This window comes from Lactuca virosa, chromosome 3 (genome assembly GCF_052849685.1).
Source record: "Lactuca virosa cultivar CGN04683 chromosome 3, Lactuca_virosa_CGN04683_v6, whole genome shotgun sequence".
In the NCBI taxonomy this organism is placed as follows: Eukaryota; Viridiplantae; Streptophyta; class Magnoliopsida; order Asterales; family Asteraceae; genus Lactuca; species Lactuca virosa.
Window position 1 is genome coordinate 83,935,233 of NC_136428.1, and position 21,978 is coordinate 83,957,210.

The 21,978-nt window shown below is 33.1% G+C and overlaps 1 protein-coding gene across 1 annotated transcript; it reads left to right on the forward strand.

Annotated features, from left to right (window-relative positions):
- Positions 1 to 20,085: 20,085 nt before the first annotated feature.
- On the forward strand, positions 20,086 to 20,478 carry LOC145163743 (uncharacterized). The gene has a single exon (XM_079082526.1). It carries the CDS (start codon positions 20,086 to 20,088, stop codon positions 20,476 to 20,478), a length of 393 nt encoding a protein of 130 aa, XP_078938652.1.
- The last annotated feature ends 1,500 nt before the right edge of the window (positions 20,479 to 21,978 follow it).

Sequence of the window (21,978 nt, forward strand, 5' to 3'; positions counted from 1 at the left end):
TCGCCTAAACTCATATTTCATCAACTACACGTTGCAATCCTGCTGGTATTCCACTGGACTGTTTAGATTCGTCTGTAGGCGTCATCTATACTCTGGTAGATGACTACATGGCAAACATCGCAAGTAAAAGTCATGGCATCTCCTACTCATTTTTCATCTCATCTCCCCTCTTGTATTACCCATCGCTACCCGATATATATATATATATATATATATATATATATATATATATATATATATATATATATATATATATATATATATATGTTGGGTTCAACAATGAATCATTTTAAACCTTAGAACCAAGGAACCCACCTTTTGTCAACTTTTAGAGCTTATTTTTTTTATCAAAAATGAAACTAATAATATAAAAGTTCATAACTTTTTATCCTCTTTCCATTGATATCAAATTCGATATAATCTTTTTTTTCTTTTTTGATCTGTTCAGATTCATACTGTGAATCTGTGCAGATTCATATTGTGAATCTGTGTAGATTCACAGTGTGAATCTAAAGAGATCAAAAAAGTAATATATATATATATATATATATATATATATATATATATATATCGAATTTGATATCAATGGAAAGAGTATAAAAAGTTATAAATTCAGATATTTTTAGATTTTTTTCGATAACGAGTAAGGTCTAAAACTTGAAAATATAATGGTTCCTTGGTTCTAAGGTTTAAAATGGTTCCTTGTTGAACTTTTACCTATATATATATATATATATATATATATATATATATATATATATATATTGAGATTGAGCTAACGATTTATGGGGTTAGGTCGTTTAGCAGTTGTGATATGGAGGTTTAATTAGAATGGTGACAAAAGGGTTACTAAGATTAACACCTAGTGAATTGGGACAGGGACAGGACTTGAGGAACATGGAATATTATGCAAACAAGATTGGGCAAGCATAGGTAGAGGCCAAAGTAGAAGTTATTTTTCACTAGTTGGAGAAGGTGAGTGCATGCAAATATTTATGTGTTCATAGAGAATGAATTTTTCTATGTATAAATGTTAGATATTAAGTGTTTGATCACTTAAATGATTATGTTCTCAAGTTGAGATTAAAAAGGGTATTACTAGTAGGTTTATCGTTCATTATGTTTATTTGTTACATGGCAGTGCTACTAGTTACGTTATGAGAGTTTTAGCATGTCATATGGTTGATACCAACTATTAGGACAAATGATGTTATTTTGTAGATAGTTTTAAACGAGCTTATTGTCTTTAAGCGAACAGGTATTAGAATGCATTATATATGTTAATGCCATGATATACTCTATGGTGGGTATATCACGAATCACCTAATGATAGGTTATGATTATAGTTCTTATAAAGAAACCAAGTTTACTAGTCTTGGTGGCAGGACAAAGTGAGAGGAGGTAATTATTTCTCATTGGATTCAAGATAACTTGTATTCCCAAGGATAATAAATATTTGATTATGGACTAACTATGGGTATTTATTCCCATATGTCTAAGTTTATGTTTTGCGTTATTAAGTTCGGTAAGTGTAGTTTTATCAGTAAGGTTGTATCTGTGACATCCCCATTTTTACGACCATTTTAAAACTTTTTATTTATGCTTATTTAAAACATAGTTTATTATAAATGCAGAATTTGGTCCCCTAAAAGTATTTCCGAAGAAATATTTTTCATTGATTTATAAAAGTTTGGGATGTCATTACCGATACAAAACATAAGCATAAACAGGCCTTACAGTATCTCAGACTAACAATTTACATCTCCTTGAATCTCTTATCATGCATATACCTTCGTACAACTACATGTGATACAAAGAAGTGCCTCGTAGTTTCCAAGTCACCACACAAGAAAAATCATATAGAAACATAACACATCGGGTACATAACATAACCAAGGATGATATTACTTAATGAAAATGATTACATTGTTATTCGAGTTCATCATACATCTTTCTTTTTACATCAGGCTAGATCCTAAAGTACTATCTAGGCAGGGTGACAACTTCATATCTTGAACTCCTTGGATAAGTAGCTTCACTCCCTTATAGCTTCGAGAGTCGTCTTCAATGCTCGTGCAACTTCCTCCTTTCTTGAGAAATATTTTTAAATATGCCCCTATCTCCACATTCGTAAGTACACTACATCGCAAACATTGCAATCATCACAAGTAAACGTCATGGCATCTCCTAATCATTTTTCCTCTCTCATCTCCCTTCTCATATCACCCATCGCTACCCAATATATATATATATATATATATATATATATATATATATATATATATATATATATATATATATATATATATATGGATTCAACAAAGAACCATTTTAAACCTTAGAACCAAAGAACGAACATTTTCTCAACTTTTAGAGGTTATTTTTTTATCAAAAAAAGAGCTAAAAATATAAATTGTTAACTTTTTATCCTCTTTCCATTATATCAAATTCGATATAATTTTTTTTACTTTTTTTTATCTATTCAGATTCACACTGTGAATCTGTGCAGATTCACACTGTGAATCTGTGCAGATTCACACTGTGAATCTGTGCAGATTCACACTGTGAATCTGTGCAGATTCACACTGTGAATCTGTGCAGATTCACACAATGAATCTGATTTGTGAATTTTTGTAGATTCACACTGTGAATCTATGCAAGTTCACAGTGCAGATTCACAATGTGAATCTGAATAGATAAAAAAATAAAAAGAAAAATTATATCGAATTTGATATTGATGGAAAGAGGATAAAAACTTATGAATTTAGATATTTTTTTAGATTTTTTGGACAAAGAATAAGCTCTAAAACTTGAAAATACATTGGTTCACTTGATTTTAAGGTTTAAAATGGTTCCTTGTTGAACTTATATATATATATATATATATATATATATATATATATATATATATATATATATATATATATATATATATATATATATATATAACTTCTTGAAAACGATTACATTGTTATTCGAGTTCATCATACATCTTGCCTTTTACATCTAGATAGATCCTACAATACTATCTAGGTGGGGTGACCACTTCATATCTTGAACTCCTTGGATAAGTAGCTTCACTGCCTTATACCTCCTAGAGTTGTCTGCAATGCTCGTGAAGGTTCCTCCTTTCTAGGGTAATCTTTTCAAATATGACCCTTATCTCTACATCCGTAACGTATTCTGTTTTTGAACGTACAATCTTTGGAATAGCGACCAACCCTTCCGTACTTATAGCATGTCACTTCCCTGTCACATCTTCCAAAGTGCTTCTTCCTGCACTTCTCGCACCATTTTGCTTCATTGTTACCCCAAATCTCTCGTTGTTGGGTTCATACGTTGAGAATCTACTCTTCTTATTGGAGTCCAGGAGTCCTTCACTTCTCCTTTTCTTGCAAACATTAGCTTGGTCGACGGCTTTCCCCTTGACTATGTCTTCAAGGGATTTGGCAACCCGGATGGCTGCTTCCAAAGTAGTTGCTAATTTCACCATTGGACCGAAATGCACTGGTAATCCTTGAGCAACTCTTTCTATCCTGGAGAGTTCAGTAGGAACTAGGTAAGGAATTAATTCCATCATCCCAGTAAAAGTTGTACCTTACCTGTTGACGCTCATCTCTCATTTCTTCATGTTTTGGAAATTGTTAATTATCTCTAGAAGGTCTCGTTGAGCAATATTATCTTTTCAACTATACAAGTAAGTCTTCCCATGACATATTCCATGCTTCTCCCTCTAGAGTAGTGATGACCACTCGTTTCCAGCAACTTAAAACACCAGTCTTTAGTGTCTGGCTGCGAAGATTGTCTTCCGGCTGTTGCTACAGTCGCAACTCTCAAATGTCATCTCCATTTTGTAAATCCAATACGTTACTGCTACTGGCGTTGCCTTTCCGGAAAGGCTTAGTGGTTCAGATGCCATGAAGTCTCCATACTTGCATCTATATCTATCAACCTCTTCTTTGTGGTTCAGCCTGTCTAATGACTCTACTACAATTTCCTTCTTCCAACTGTTCCTTATTCAACTCAATTTACACAACTCGTGTAATAAGTTCATCCTTATTCTCCTAAAGTAGTTGTCTTGTCTTCTCTATTTTTTGGTCTATCATGGTTGGCATCATTTCCTGAACTTCTGCGATTGTGAGAGGTTCGATTATTGGCACTACTTCAGGTGCACGTTAAATTACTCGAGGCTCGGGCTGACGGTTTCTGTTATCGTTTCCCAATACGCTTCGTGTCCTCACCATGATATTTTGTACTCCAACATAGGCATTCAATGTAACGAGACGAGAATATGGATAGGGAAGGTTCAGACGCGTAATCCTCCTTATTACTTTGAAACGTTACATGCCAGTTCTAATACCGTAATTAAACGTTTAGAACCCCGAACAAATAAAATTTCTTTATTCCAGGTTATGGTCGGAAATATACCTAACATTTATTCAAATAATAGCATATTAGGTAGGCAACCTAAATCATTCTATTATACAAATCATAACGAGTGGAGTGTTAGTGCGCGTCGCACCTCTTGTCTGTGTGGGTGGTTGCGCGCGGAAAATTCTGATTTCTTTAAAAATTCATATATTCTCCGTACGAGCTCCTTTTTCGATTTTCTTTATATCCACGCGTAGCTATCGACAAGAGCTATAATTTTCGTTTAGAATTTGTCGGCTAATTTTCACTTTATTTTTAAAGCGGTATTTTGAACAGGTTTAGACCGTTAAATTCCGTATAAAAATCATAACGTTTTTATATGATATCCATTCTCGACTGTCTTTATATCAATGGATATGTATTGACAAGATTTTCAACTCTCGTTTAGATTGTTTTTCCTAACAATCGACTGATTTCAAATTTGGATTCTGTGTCGTATACTACTACGCTGAAACTTCAAAAAATCATAACTTCCTCATATGAAGTTAGATTTGGGCGTTCTCTATATGCACGCTCTTGGTTTTATGATTACTACGACTTTCGTTTAGATTACTTGGGCTAATAAGCAATCTATCTAAAATCACTTTTTACGATACGCATAGCCGCGCTAGTTTAACCGCGAAACTTTGAAGAAGCACAACTTCTTCATATGTATTCGGATTTCAAAGTTCTTTATATGTATGGATTCCTTGTCACATATACTGTAACTTTGGTTAAGATTATTTATCCAAGATAATCTTCTATCAAAAGTCATTTTATTGCTTATTTGTCTAGCCTGAATCTATGGACGTTACAATATCCATGAGTGCAACCTTATCCGTAGAGTTACATTTATAAGTGCATTCTTATCTGTAAGATTATGTTTTGAGTGTAATCTTATCTGCAGGATTCTGTTTTGAGTGTAGTAATACTTGCAGGATTATGTTTTGAGTGTATTTTTATCTGCAAGATTATGTCTTGGAGTGTAGTTCTATCTGCATGCTCATGTCTGGGATATGTAATCCCAATGTGTATAGTTTTATCTGTAAGATTATGTTTTGGGGATTTGGGATTCTCATCTTTTATTTTTATGACAAGCTAAACGTTAAAAGGTTTCTAGTATGTTTTAGTATGTTTTAATTGGTATATAGAAAACATGTTTGGATTGTTTTCTTGGGTTAAAAACCATGTTGCTCACAACTTTTTTCAACTTACGTGTTATTTTTAAATGTGCTATGTACTCAGGTATCATAGTAAAACTTAGAGTGATGTTGATAAAGAAGGTTTATAGAAGGCTTAGCGAAGTATTCAGGTAGTTTGATCCCTTCGCTTTTACTATGGTTGTTGATTTTTTGTTGTAACACCAAACAATTGTAACTCTAATAAGTTAAATGGAAATATTTTTGTAAAACCAAATTTTACTGTGATTGATTTTTATACTAATTGGAAAACCATGGTAAATTTTGAAAGTTAAAAAGTATGGGCATTACACTTATTTTGTGAATTAAGAAACATAAGGACTAGTATAGCATTTTATGTAAAAACTCAATATTAATTTTCATTCATTTCTAACTTTATTTATACATTCATTACATGAATACAACTTGTATAACATTATAATGACTTATAAAATAACTTAATACAAAAGAACAAAATGCATTTCATAAATAGTGTTCTTATGGATTTTCCATTATGCTTTTGGGCTACAACTTGAAATTCTATTAATCTTAAAGACATAAAATTTTGGGTTTTACAATAACACCTCCAAGATGACTCTGTCCTTAAAATCGCTTCATACTCTACTAAGTTAGGATACATTTTCATCATATCTTCTTTTGTTTCCCAAATTATATGAGATCTAAGGGAATGCTTCCATTTCACCAATACCAACTCAATCTCTTTGTTCATTAACTTCTTGATCTTGGTATCCAATAAGGCTTCTAGTTCCTCTACTAGCTTTTTGGTTGCATTTATCTTCAAGTCATCTAAATGAATGATTAAATCATATTTTCCAAGGTATTTCTTCAAGTAACTTAGATGTAATGTGTCATGAACCCCATGGAGCTCCCAAAGTAATTCCAACTTGAAAACTTGTGAACCACTTACGTTGAGAATCTTGAAGGGACCAATGTATCTAATGCTTAATTTCCATTTCTTGCCAAACCTCATTACTTCTTTCCAAGGTGTGACTTTTAACATCACTAAGTCTCGTTCTTCATATCAAGAGGTTTTTGCTTTAAGCTTGCATAACTCCTTTGTCGATCTTGTTTCTTCTTCATATTTGCTTGGATCATTTCTATCTTTTCATTTGTGATTTTCATAATTTCGGGAACCGTAAGGATTTTCTCCCAACTTCAAAACAAAACAAGAGAGTTCTACATTTTCTTCCATATAATAATTTGAAGGGTGGCATTCCAATACTCCGAGTGATGCTTATTATTGTAACAAAATTACACCAGTTGTAGATGATCATCCCATTTTCCTCCAAATTCAATCACACATGTTCTTAGCATGTCTTCTACAGTTTGTATTGTTTTTTCACTGTGGCCAATTTATGCATTTCCGTGTTTTAGAGCTTAATTATAAGAAATTAAGGTCAATTTTAATTTTAGAAAATTAGAGAATAATCGTCAGATTTAGCTTACTCAATACTCCCTCCATTCTATATTTAGAGTCCATGTTTTCTTTTTGAGTTGTCCCAAAATAATAGCATACTTCTTAAAACAAATATCCCTTTTACCAAAATGCTCATCACTATTATTTAACAAACCAAAACATTTATTGATGGAAATAAATGCAAGAAAGGGTAAAATTGTCATTATGTTGGATAAAGTTAATGGTAATTAATGTTTTCTTAATTTGTGTGTTTTTTGTCCGTGGACAATGATTTGGGACGGAGTGAGTATAAAAAACTTTTCTAAGCTTTATATAGACTATTAATGTATGTATATTATTATTATTAGATTAGCCCATTTTTTGTACAGTCGTAGTTTTAGGTGGATGTTTTTTTAAACGTGTTCATTATTCTTAGGGGCTATTTGGTAGGATCTGAATTTTTAAGAGCTGAATTTTTAAGAGGTCTGAATTTCTATGAGGGTCTGAATTTTTAAGATCTGAATTTTCAAATGTTGTTTGGTTGGAACCTCTAAATTGTAGTGTTGAATTATAAAAATGACCATTTTACCATTTTGTGTTTTTTTTTGCTGAATTTAACGTTTTTTATTATAAAATAATTGAATCAGTTTATTGAATAATTATAAAAAAATATACAAACACCATATAACATCTAGATTAAACATAAATCCAAATCAAACATACCACTATCATTTCTTCATTATACTCAAAGCAGCTAATTGCAATAATACAAGAAAATCAAGATTTCATATCACAAATGATAACCCGATTATTGTACCAAAAGCAATTAAAAGCTCCAAAACAATGATAACCTAAAGTAAAAATCTTATCTTCTCTTGTCAATTTTCACTTGTTTCTCAAAATACACTTTTTGCGTAAACCACAATTTCTTTACTTAAATTCACCACCTGTTCAAGATGTAGCATTGTACTTTCATTTAGTGAATCCATGACATGCTAATATTCAGATTTTTATCAAGCAAAACAACAAAGCATATAATTTCTTCAGGAAAATTATCACATTTTAGATTTCATCAAGCAAGGAACAAGCATATGATTTCCACAATATTATCAAACTAATAAAATTAACACAATTTCACAGATTTCAGCATAATTTCACAAGATTCCATAGATTTTCAGAAATCATAAGCATACTTTCGTAACAAAATTTCGGAAAAACAAACAGGAGAAACAACAAAAACCAAGATTTCACAACAATGTTTTTTGACTATTTCAGCAACATTTCACAATAAAAACGAAGAGAAACAAGAAATTAGCAAGATTTCAGGAAAAAACCAAGAGAAAACAAAGAGAAAGAAGATTTCACAGCAAAAACAAAGTAAAAAAGAAAAAAAAATCAACGATTGCATTAAACTATACACCAAATCAGATTTCAGGAAAAAAAATTTCACCTCAATTCCAATCCTGTGCAACAAAATTGAAAGTGGTCAGATAACCATAGTAGCCGATCAGTTTTCAAAATCATGTATCATTGCTAACAACAAATTGGGGGGGGGGGGGGGAATGATTTCATGTGTAGGCTTGAAGAACAGATTTCACAGAAATCGATTATTAAAAAATTAGAGATAGACAAACCCGGTGCGTCAAGGCTGTTCAGTGGCGGCCGTCGGCGCTGTCAAGGGCGGATACCATTACTGGCGACGATGGCGTTGTCGAAGATTGGTGTCAGGGTTCTGACCTTGGTGGCACGAGTGAATATCAGAAGCTGTCGAAAACTCGTGTGTGTGAATGTTGTCTGAGGTCGACGACGGGAGGAGGTTGGCGGAGTTGGTCGGCGATGAGAGGAGATGATCGGCGATGAAGTTGTTCGGATGTGGGAAAAGAACGAAGGGATGAGGAATCGTAGAATCAGTGTGTGTTTGATGGATGAATGTGTATGAGGGCAAAAGAGGGATGAGCGCATTTCTTTTCTATTTAGATATAAGTTGAAGTTTGAGAGTTTAAGAGGCTTCTGAAAGTTTAATAGGCTTTAGTTCATAGGTTGCCAAACACTCTTAATTTGAATAAATAAGAGGTTGCCTCTTACTTTGTCAATTAAGAGGCTACCAAACAACCCCTTAGTATGCCAAATAGTTTCTAGGTATTTAAGTTTTATAAAAGATCCCGAAGAATTTTATAAGGGAAATTAGGTAATCTAACCATTATAAATGTGAATTTTAAAGAAAATAACCAATCTTTTATTAGTTTTCGAAAATAACAATTTTCTTCGGAATGCCTACTTCCGGAGTACTATTCATTTCCGAAGTTTATTTATTTATTTATTTATTTTTTTAATTTTTTTTATATAATTTTTTTTTTCATAAATTTTTTTATTGTTTTTTTGGGATTCCGAATGCTACATTTTGCAGTTTTTCAATAAAATATCTAATTTTATACACTAATATTATATAACTAATATTACTATGTTTATTTAACTTTTTGTTAATTTTAAGTACAATTTTTTTTATTCTCGAAATTCCGGAATTGTTCTTCGGATTTCGGACTTTTCTTGAAATTCCGAAGATTTTTATTTATTTTATTTTATTTTCAAAATCCAAAATTTTATTCCGAAATCAGGAATGTTGGTCCGGAATCCGGAATACCATTCCGGAATCGGTAAAAAAATGTTTTTTCTTGGTCCATAATGTTTATTACGAGTGGTTATTTTGGTTAAAAATTTTTTTTATTATTTTCTTCAAATACATGTTAAAAAGTTGTTAGATTACTTAATTTCCCCTTTTATAAAAATATTATGGTTATCATTTAAAAATTTATGGAATTTCATAATATCGAACACAATAGATTTGAGTGAGTACGAGTAAGAATAAATCCAATGGCTTATAGTGATCATTGGCAATAACTTGTGCATCATACATACTTATAAAGCTAGCATTTTTTCTTGAATCTCATGCATTTGAAACCCCCATAAAAATTTGTCAACACCTCATGCATTTGAAACCCCCACGCCCTTTCACCTTCAAAGTAATTAATCACACATAATCCCATTCCAAGAAAATCACACACTATATAAGTTCAACACCTCATGCATTTGAAACTGCACACCCTTTCACCTTCATTATATATGTAGTTATATTAGTACATTTTTCTTACAAAAAGTCATCATTTGGTTGAAGATATTATGATTCAAAAGTTTTCATATAGTTGAAGCATTCACGATCCAATTATGATGATTTGAAGAAATGGGTTATGTCGCATCGATGGTAATTGTAATATTATTTTTTCTTTCAACCAAAACAAATGAAGCTTTTCTATTCTTTCTTTATATTCAATTTCTCATTTGATCTCTATATGTGATTTGTATGTATTACTCAATCTTGAATGTGACTCTCCAAACATCAATGTTTTTCTTGGAATATCTTTCTCATTCTTCTTTTTCAAGAAAAACATTTTGATTGCAGGTTAGTGAAGAATTGTCATCAAGTTTCTATGGTTGAATGATGTTAAATAAAGAAAGAAGATTCAGAAAATGGATATAGGTTTTTTTTTTGTTTGAGCAAAGTAGACGAATGTTAGTTTTTTCTTTTGATTTAAACGTATATTTATGTAACATTTTTATTTATATATTCAACCACCCAATGTTCTTATTTATTTGATTTTAGTTTTTCTATTTTGATTATGTTTATTTTCTATTATTTTTTTGTTGGGTTACCCTACACAACATATTTACAAGACAATATTTAAAAGATAACATAATTTTTAACATTTGGTATGTAATTATGATTGATGACTTATCATGATATATTCTTCATATGAAAGTAATTTATCCATATTATTACGACAATAATTACTTATGACATTTACGAAAATATATATTATATGTGATTTGTTTAACATATATATGCACATATGTATGTTATAAATTTATAATTAAATATCTTTATGTTTAATAATTGAAGGGATTAAAATGATGCATCAAAACCAATTATTTAGACGAATATAATAATAATAATAATAATAATAATAATAATAATAATAATAATAAATACACATTTCCAAGTACCGTATTCATTTGAAACTCACACTACAACTCAAGAGTTTTCTAATTTATGTATATTTATTAATTATAACTTAAGAGTTTCTAACTTATGATTATTAATAAGTAATCACTAATAACTTTTTATTTTCCTTTCTTTTATAAGGTTGTAAAGTTTTGCTCATTAAAAACATTAATGTATTTGAAGAGATGTGTGATTTAAATATGAAAAGTTAATATAAATGTTATAATAAATGTTTTAGTGTTTTTATGTTATTAAAAGTTAAAGTGTTTATTTTTCATATTTTTTATTATTCGTTGTATATATATCTTTTTTAATACAAATGTTATAATAAATGTTTTTGTATTTTTATGTTACTAAAAGTTGTAGTACATATTTTTATTCATACATTTTATTACCCGTTATATATAGATTATCATACGTTTGATATATAATTATCAAATAATTGTATATATCAAATAATTAAACGGTTTATAAAATTATCAAATAATTGTATATATCACAATGACTTAAAAATTAAAACTATAATCATCATATCATCATATCATATCATACAATATGCTTAATTTATTAACTTAAATATGTTTTTAGTTGTAAACATTATCATAAATGGAATAATTTGTGACTTATCAATATGATATATTTAATTTGTTAACTTCAATATATAGTTAAATAAATAACGTAGATTAATATATCAAATAAGCTTAAAAGTTTAGTGTAAAATTTAAAACCTAAAGTAAAATATCAAATAATGTTTAAACAAAAATTAAATATATATTTTTTAACATAGTTAAAAGAAAAACATTAAATATAATAATTATAAAAAAAACCTAAATTGATGAATCGAATTAACTAAAATGTGTTTGAAACTATATTCTACCAATATATTTTTAATATTTCCGCGCAAATTCGTCTTAGTTTTCAGATATTTGTAAACATTTCGCCATGTGCACATATCATCTTACGCGTTTTCCTATATATTATTTTACTTCTTTAAATCTTTTAGGTCAATGCTCAGTCCAAAATCATATGTATAATAATAAGAACATGATAGTAAAGTATTTCCATTATATTTATAGCACGTGTCATAATAATTTCTTATATTTTTTTTTGTAATCCTTTTTTTTATTTTAATTTTTTGTAAATTCTGTATTTGTGTCGTTCAAAAGTAAACTCTATTTGTATTTTTAAAAGGAAATTAACACGTGCAAGACATTACTCGATAATATATTCATATATTATTAAAATGTTAATCGTTAAAATACGAAAAGTAGACCTATCGATGGAATGAGTTTTGATCCTGATTCGCTCCAAACCCGTAAGAATTTTACGGGTTTGGATTTTAATTTTCGATTCGTCTACCCGTTTACGACCCATACCCGTTACCCTTTTATTAAATGGGTTGGGTATGGATCATTGTCGACTCGCTCCGCTTATAACCCGCCGCATATATATATATATATATATATATATATATATATATATATATATATATATATATATATATATATATATATATATATATATATATACACATTAATAAGCATTTAGACTCAAATGTTGAATTTTAAGAGGTACACCTTTTAAAGCAGCATTTACAACAACTTTATGCATTCCTGAAAAATCATATCTTATCCACATTGAAAAAGTCAAGACAAGAAAGTCTTAAATTTAAGTAGTACAAAATGTTAAACACAATATACAAATATCTAATGCATGATAACCACCTTAACTCTCGCGACTGTATCTTATCTTGACCAAGCCTTCTTCTTCATTTGAATTTCCACTTGAAACAATAGCCCATAAAATACATGCCGCCTCCATCGTCTCCACCGGCTAACGATCTACCAGCGCCTATCGCCCTTATACACCGTCATCCTCCCCATCTCTTCCATTTACTACCATCACCGCTTTCACCCAACTTTATCACCTCGAATACCTGACGCCACGCCCGCACTACCATATCACACCTCATACCTCTGGTAGCCACCGACCAATCATAATCGCACAACAACGAGTAACAACCAAGATTTCAAAAATTCCACCACACCACCGCCCTTTTATCTCTTCCTTCACTGTCTTTGTCTCTATCAAACACCCACACTCAACTTCTCCCGTCAATGTCTCTCTCTAAAAACCATCGCTACTACTTCCTGCCTCTAGCTCTCCCAAAACTACTTCACACATTCACAATTTGTTCTTTGATTTGGTCAATTATATACTTTTCCCTCCTCATATCTACTTAACCTAACCACACTCCACCGCCACCACCTCGATTCCATCAGGTAAACTTTGTGAATTTGACTTCTTTTCTCTAAACCCTTTGATTTCATTATATTTTTATTAATCAGTTGCAAGATTCTAACTTCTGGCTCATCGCAGGAGAAGGATTCTTACAACGAAATGGTTTTCAAATCTGGGATGAAACAACCTAATCACTCTTCTCTCTATATAAGAAAAACCCTAATCGCTATTTGATTTGCTACCAGTTATCAGTAAGTTATTTCGTTCTTTCTTTTTTATTTTCAATATGTATTCGTAGTATTTACTTTGAATCGAAGCAGTCATTAACAACTCTAATATGTTATGTGTTTTTTCCTGTTTGGAGTGTAATGGATTTCGCACCTTGAATAACTAGGATAAATACACCTCGTGTTCTTACTCACAAGAAACTATACTCACCACCTGCTCGCTCTTGACGCCTTAACTCTTTCCTTTGTCTCTATTTCTTGCACCGTTACCACTCATCGACATAATAGACCCTTTGCCTGTTTCCCATAAGTAAAATCCTTTTGGCCACCTACTGTCTGTTTTCCCTCCTAATCAGTTCCTTGTACACCCCCCCATTTACACAAACTCGATTTGACAGAACCAGAATCAAGTGAAATGGATTTTTCGCTTTAAGGTGCTTGGAAGAGGTAAATAAATGTATATTTTCTCTTTTTCTGATTTAGTTTTTTTTTTCATATCTTTGATCTTTATAATCATTTTGTTCTTTTGGTGTTTGTAGCTACTTTTCTAAAGGAGATTTCACATCTATTAATTAAAAATGAAATACAACTGTTATAAATGTTAGTAAATCATAACAACGGTAATAGTCGGGATCCTGAGATAGTAGAGGATCCTGAATATCTGATGAGGTTTGAGGATCCTGAATATTTTAAGGATCCTGGCCCTAACAACACTTGAGATCATTTTCCTTAATTGTTGAAGTTCCTTGGCCATAATTGGGCTCATTCCTGCATCAAGGTTCATAGAGTTAGTATTAAAAGTATTGCTATTTATGAAGTTACTAGTATCAGGATTTCTAGCAGTAGTGAAAGGTTCATCGAGATCATGGATCATAGATACTCGATTATTTTGAGTTGTCCCCAAGGGCGACGCGGCAGTTGCAGGAATTGTATTCCCGTGTTGGTTGCCTGAGGATCATGCAGTATCAAAGTTCAGAATCTTCGGTTGCATGACCGTGGGTGTTGTCTCTTGGGATCTTTGGATCTCAACTTTCATCCTCTCCACTTCCTTAAGCAGAGTCATGTTGTCCTCCTGTTGTTAGGACTTCTGTTGTGTCGTTTTCCTCATCATGGTGAGGAGCTCAATATTGGAGACAATAACAGGAGGATCCTAGAGTCCTTCGGATCCAGAACTTCCTTGGCCGACGATCGGAGAGGTGTTTCTATTAGAAGTGTCGGGTGCTTTCCTCTGACTAGGGGTCCGCTCGGAGGAGGTGGTAGGTTTTTGGTTGCAATAGTAGGAATGGAGGATGAGGATAAGGTTGGTTGAGTAGTAATAATTTTCTGAAGGTTACGAACACCACGGCCCCAAGGTGGGTGCCAAATTGTTTTGGCAAAAAAATGAACAATCAATAATCAACCAAATTGTATGAGAGGCTACGATGTTAGAGGTAAGACAAGTATGAAATGGTAGACAAGGTGACACAATAGTTTACAAGGAAAGCCCTTGACCCGTGCTAAATCTCTGGCACAAAACCTTGGGAGGTGATAATGATCACCTGCCTTGATGATTTTATTGATGTAAAATGTTAATTACAGAGATGAATGTGTAAATGCTAGTACAAGTATCGTAGATGAGCTATTCGTGTCTTGTGTGTGTAATACAAGTGTTATTTATAGTCTAATGCTAATAACAAGAAGTCCAATAATTTCGGGATCCTCCGAGAATCAGCATGTGAACGTTGTTTGACTTGATATTCCGGGTCTTTTGCCCGGTTGAGACGATTCTTCGTTGAGAATACTTAGTTGACTAATTCTGCACATGTTAGTAAATATTAACGATAAAAATCAGGATCCGGAGATGTGTTTAAGGATCTTGAGCCTGTAGCAATATTAAAGATCATGAATATTATTTAAGGATCCAGCCCCTAACACATACCTTAATTGTGATTGTAGCAAATAACAATGATTCTTCAAATGTAGATCTCTTGAAAGCTAGCACCATAATTGTCGTGCCTCTAATGGAATCACACCCAAACTAGCAAGATGATTACTTTAAAGAGGAGAGGGGAGGGGTGGGGGTAGAATTTCAGCTATCTCTCTATGGAATGGTGTGGCCGAAAATCTAAGGCCTAAGGGTCATTTTATAGTGGGAATAGGAAACCTAGATAACCCTGATTTGAATATTAAATTAATATTTCAAATTTGGTATTTATCTCATTCCTTAATTATCCACATTGTTCTGGAGCCTTTTGTTCAACTATTGAATAATTGTACTTTAGACCCTACACTTTTAATTAATTCCATTAACCCCAAAATTGATTCCAATTAATTTTTGATTAATTATTAATTAAATAATACTATTTCTAATTAATATATTATTCTCATAATATATTAATAAACTATTTATTTCAATTTATTAATCTCATAATAAATTAATCTCTCTCTCCAAAAGACATCCTGTCCAATTCTGGGGTTTGAGGGCAACCCAAAAGGATTGTGCTACTATCAATTCAAGTATATACCAATTATAGTTATGGTCTTCGAAACCTAATGCAACAATACCAACTTGTAACGTCCCAAAAATTATAAGGTAAAAATTTCATTTTTAATTCAACACAAAACATCATTTATTCTTATAAACCAATCAGAAGTATGTCAAAGGAAAATATTTATCAGAGTACAATTCTGAAAATCATAAAGTGTGGAAAAATGGTTGGATGCTTTGCGATCAAGCCGGACCCTTCCCTCTTGAATTGGAAGTACCTGAAACCATAAACATAAAACTGTAAGAATAAAGGTTAGTGAGTTCCCCAAAATACCAAATACCGTACATATATACATACATCAAGAACTGCCCGAAATCCATCAATCCTCGCTCCGCATCGGATCTCGCCCGGTATTCATCGGGCTCCGCCCGACCTCCATCAGACCCCACCCAACATCGGGCCCCGTCTGATACAGATCTGTCAGCAACATGAGATGAGCCCCACCCAACACACTCATTAGGCCCCACCTTGCGTCTAGCCCCACCCGGGATGCATACAAACACATACAATACATGCAAGAGTCACATAGACATCTAGCATTCTAGTAACAATAATCTATGGGCCGACATTGGTACATTCAACCCGCTAAACATAATGATGGGAATCACCTCAAACTACAAATAACCAAATCACACGCGCTACTGCTACCGGGCTCCTTACACTAAACACAACCAAATTATCCTTAATCAATAATTAATGAAATTTCCAAAATCCACGGTCCAAATCATATTCAATCCTTTAAATGGGTAAAAGACTATTTTACCCTTCTCATATCTGGCCCAACAACTCATGGCCCCACTCCCAAAAGACCCAAGGCCTAAATGGCCCAAAAAGAGAGTGTTATGAGTAAGCCCCGCACACCGGACTCATATGCACCGCGTACTACACACTGATGCCTAATGTACGCATACGTATGCCCAACATACTCCCTAGGTAACCAAATACCACTTTAAGCACTTAATGGTTAAGACCAAAACGTCCAAACTCAAATCTAACCTCTAAGGGATGTCTTAAGTCATAAAGTTCCTGACTTTATGGCTTTGCATGGCTTAGTGGTGTCTAAACCAAAGCCCTAGATTCATAACTTTTGCATGGAGGGGATAGAAGGACCAATATCACATTTTTATGGTTCCAAATAGCTCCATAATGGATAAAGTTTCCAAATTTATCCATTATGATGGTCCAAACTCCAAGATATAGTCTTTAAGTCACAAAGGGACCAAAAATGCATCTTTCTCAACTTAATCCATTAAGTTTAAGTCTCCAACCTTCAGGTCTGAATCAATATGATGTTTAGATGGATAAAGTTTCCAACTTTATCCATAACAAGGTCAAAAACCTTCAAGATCTAAACTTTATGCACTAAAGTGACCAAAAAGTGACAAATATGAAAATTAGGAAGATCTATGAAACTAATGAGCATGTTTGAAGCTTTTTACTCACAAAGGTCCAGAAATGATGTAATCTTGCTCGATCTATGCATGAATCCTTCATCTATACACTTGCCACAACCTTGTTATTCAAGATCCTACCTTTTAATGGAGAAATAAGCTCATAAATGATTCCAAGACTTAAAATAAGAGAGAGAAGGCTACGATTTCAAGATTATAGGTTGAGGAGGGATGGAGGCTAAATATGGGGTGGGTTCGAAGAGTTAATAATGCTTAAATAGGGTCCAAACCATAAAGATTAGGGTTTTTCTCCTGCCAACATACGCGCAACGTACCTATAAGTACGCCCAACATACTAGAGTGATCTCGCGTATTCTATAGTCAATATGCACATCGTATTACATGGTGGACGCCCAACGTACTGATTATAGTCTCACTTTTCATTTAAACTTGAAACGACCATAACTTCTTCATTCCAACTCCTATTTCGGTGTTGTTTATATCCATGAAAAGGTCTTGAAAGGCTTTACAAACTTATCCAATAGTGTATAAACGTATTCCCTTGAAGACAAAGGCCATTACTTGATCCGTTTATTGTCCACAATTCTAAAATAAGAAACTTCTCAAAACAGGATGTTACACACACACACACACACACTCTCTCTCTCTCATAATGAATATTAACCCACTACTTATTTGTTACGTATAACATTATAACTATTTCTTTTATATAAATATATTAACTATGTTATATTTAATAATATGTTTTCACTTTATAAATTATATATATATATATATATATATATATATATATATATATATATATATATATATATATATATAGAGAGAGAGAGAGAGAGAGAGACACACACACACACTTTTTTGAGACAATTTTTTTTATCTAACGTAAATGTGGCAAACTATCCTCACAAAAAACCATCCGCAACTGAATGACAAATTATATATAAGTCGCATTTAGAATTTTATAAGCAGTTCAAAACTACGAAAAGATCTTTTATTCTAAAATCACTTTTACAACCTTGATTAAAAATGTTAAAACTGTATAAATTAATTAAAATAGTTAAAACTATTTTGTTATATCGTTCATATATGCTAAAATCACTATAAAATAAATCTAGTAATATCTTTCAAATATGTATCCAATTGTAAATGTGCAAGTTTATATGTAAAACCAAAAATATATAGTAGGCAATGAAATATGAGAATATCGTGATATTACATGTCAAATCCGTTTTACTTTATAGCCATACAGGCTAGAATACTTGCATTAGTAATTGCTTCTACTAAATTAAGAAACTATGTTGAAACACACCCTATATATGTAAGAACTAATTATCCTATAATGTTATGAGAAAACCATAAATGTCAGGAAGGATGGAAAAATGGTTCGTAAAACTAAGCACATATGACATAAAATATGAGCCAAGATCTGCTATAAAGTCTCAAGCATTGGCAGACCTTAGCTGAAGTAGAAATAGAAGCCAAACAACTTCTAGAAGAAGAAAACATGGCAAGATGGACACTATTCATAGATGGAGCATCAAACCAAAGAGGAACTGGCGTAGCGATCATACTAAAATCGCCAAAGGAGGACATCCTACCCTAAGCAATCAATTGTGAGTTCAATGCAACCAACAATGAGGCAGAATACAAGGCACTAATATGGGATTGTAGTTAGCCAAGGATCTTCAAATCAAGGATCTTCAGGTATTCTTCGATTCTTTATTATTGACTAACCATTTTAATGGATCCCATGTAGTAAAAGGAGAAAGACTAGCACTATATCTCTAGATCCTCAAAAAGTTAGCCTCAGAATTCGAAGCATTCAACATAAACCAAGTTCCTAGAGAAGACAATGCTGATGCAGATGCTTTAGCCAATTTAGGATCTTCTCTTAGGATCCCACCAGAAACTAGGATCCCGATAATCCACGTGTTCATCCTAGCGATCGAGGATCCTGCCAAAAGACTGAAGGATCCCGAAAATCACGAGGAAACTACCAACTTCGCTACAATCGAAGACCCCGAAGCTCAACTTCCTTATCAGGATCCTGGCCTCAAGAATCCTTCCCGAAGCACAAGATCCTGGATCCAACCTATTATGGTATACATCAAGAATGGCACGATCCCAAAAGAGGAAATAAGCGACAGAGCATTCATGAAGGAGACTACCAGAATCACACTGGGGGCAGATCCTTATGCTCCAAAGTGTTGAGAACAAGATACTACTGGACAACCATGAAGAAAGATTCCTTCCTACATGCTCAAAAATGTGATGCTTGTCAAAGACATAGAAACATCCTATATCAACCAGAGGAACCTCTGCATCCTATCATCTCCTATTGGCCATTCATGAAATGGGGGATGGATATAGTAGGCAAATTACTGGTAGCTCCTGGAGAAAAAGTATTCATGCTAGTGATGACTGACTACTTCTCGAAGTGGATAGATGCCGAAGCTTTTGTTCAGGTAAGAGACAAAGAGGTAGTCTCATTTATTAAACGCAATATCTTGACCAGGTTCGGGATCCCTACCGAAATCATATGCGACAACGGATCCCAGTCCACAAGCAAAAGGAATAGAGACTTTTGCACGAGTTGGGGGATCAAAATGATAATGTCTGCTCCTGTTCACCCTCAAGCCAATGGTCAAGATGAATCTAGCAACAAAATCATAGTCAACAACTTGAAGAAAACGTTAGATGAAATGAGAGGAAAATGGGAAGAAGAAATTCCTTTCGTCCTGGGGGCAGATAGGACCACTTCCAAAGTAGCCACATGCCAAACTCCATATTCCTTGGTGTTTGGAGCAGAAGCAATGATCCCTACTAAAGTAGTGTTCCTGACAGCAAGATACCTACTTCAAAGTCAAGAAAACAACGATAGGATCCTGGCCCAGGATCTTGATACTATTGGTGAACTCAGGGATCTTGCCAAGACGTGCATCGTTGCTCATCAACAGAGAATCACTAAAGCATACAACAAGAATATAAAAGTCAGAAGATTCTAGATAAGAGACTTGGTATTATGGAAAACATTCCAAAACACCAAGGATCCTAGTGCAGGTAAACTAGAACCTAAATGGGAAGGACCGTATCTCATAGACGCTGAAGTAGGAAAGGGGGCATATTGGCTAGCTACCCTCGATGGAGATGTCTTGCCTGTTGGATAATGTGTCTAAGTCCATAACAATATTTGAGATGCACTTGACTCGACCCGACATGGTCCATTTGAAGGGTTTTGAGCATTCTAACACTCCTAAGTGTACACGCAACCCTAAATACCTTGGATCTATGTTTACTCTATTATACATACAAATATGAATGTTCCAAGGTATTACCCTAACTAGCATACAAAACATTGATTCATATGTAATATAGCAAGTTAAAAGACATACGTTTTGATGTATCTTGATTCCATAAAGCTTAAGAGCCTAGTGCCCCAAGTGTGACACCTCAAATATGGATGATTTACACAATCAACCCATATATTTAATTAGTCTCCTTTTGATCACTTAATTAATTCCACATTAATTCTTGATCAATACTAATTAAATAATCTTATTAATATATTAGAACTTATAATATATTAACAAACCTTAAGTGTTATTTTTCTCATTTTAGTCTATCCAAATGCATGATGCCATGCAACCCAAATAGACCATGCCAATCGGGTCAAGTACATACCAATTATAGTTGTGGACTTAGACACTAATCCAACAGTCTCCCACTTAGATAAGTCTAAAACTATTATTGCGTATGACTTCAAACCCGACTAGCAATCGTAGCTCTTAAAAGCTGCTGCCGTCGAACTCTGAACAAATCAATGACACGTCCATCAGATAAGGGATCATATATTCCTCCATTCTAGATATCATATGGACTGAGACATGGATTATAATCATTCTCTCTATCCATTTGTTGTTTCCCGATTTCCGATTTATGACGACCGACTAATTGAACAAATCAAATCAGTCATGGCTTGGCCAAGCACTTCGGGGTGTCATCACTAAATCATCGAGGGGCCCACAAATATCGATTTTATCCCTTTAAGGGTAAAAGGAATAGATAAACTGCTTGTTCTACTACTTGTTGAATCATACACAAAGTCACGTTTTATAACACCGAGTTACCAAATGCATTTTCGTGCAATCAATGTATAACCAACTCATAAGCAACAAGTCATATCTCTAGGTTTGAACAATATAAGATATTATCGTCTCATGATCACCCGTGATAAAATCCATGAAGTGATTCCAATGAGCGTGGGTTGAATCCAATACTCAGAACTTATGAGTACTCATGAATGTTGTAGCACCACTTGCTATGTCCCATACCTTGGACATCTACAATCTAGCTTCATGACAGTCTTGATTCATATCTACTTCCAACATATAATCGACCGTGGATAGTTTGAATAACTTAGTCATTCAGGAAGAATGACCTAGTTATTCTGGAAGTCAAAGCATGCAAAGTGAAACACAAGAATAATCGAATCCAATATGGTCTCA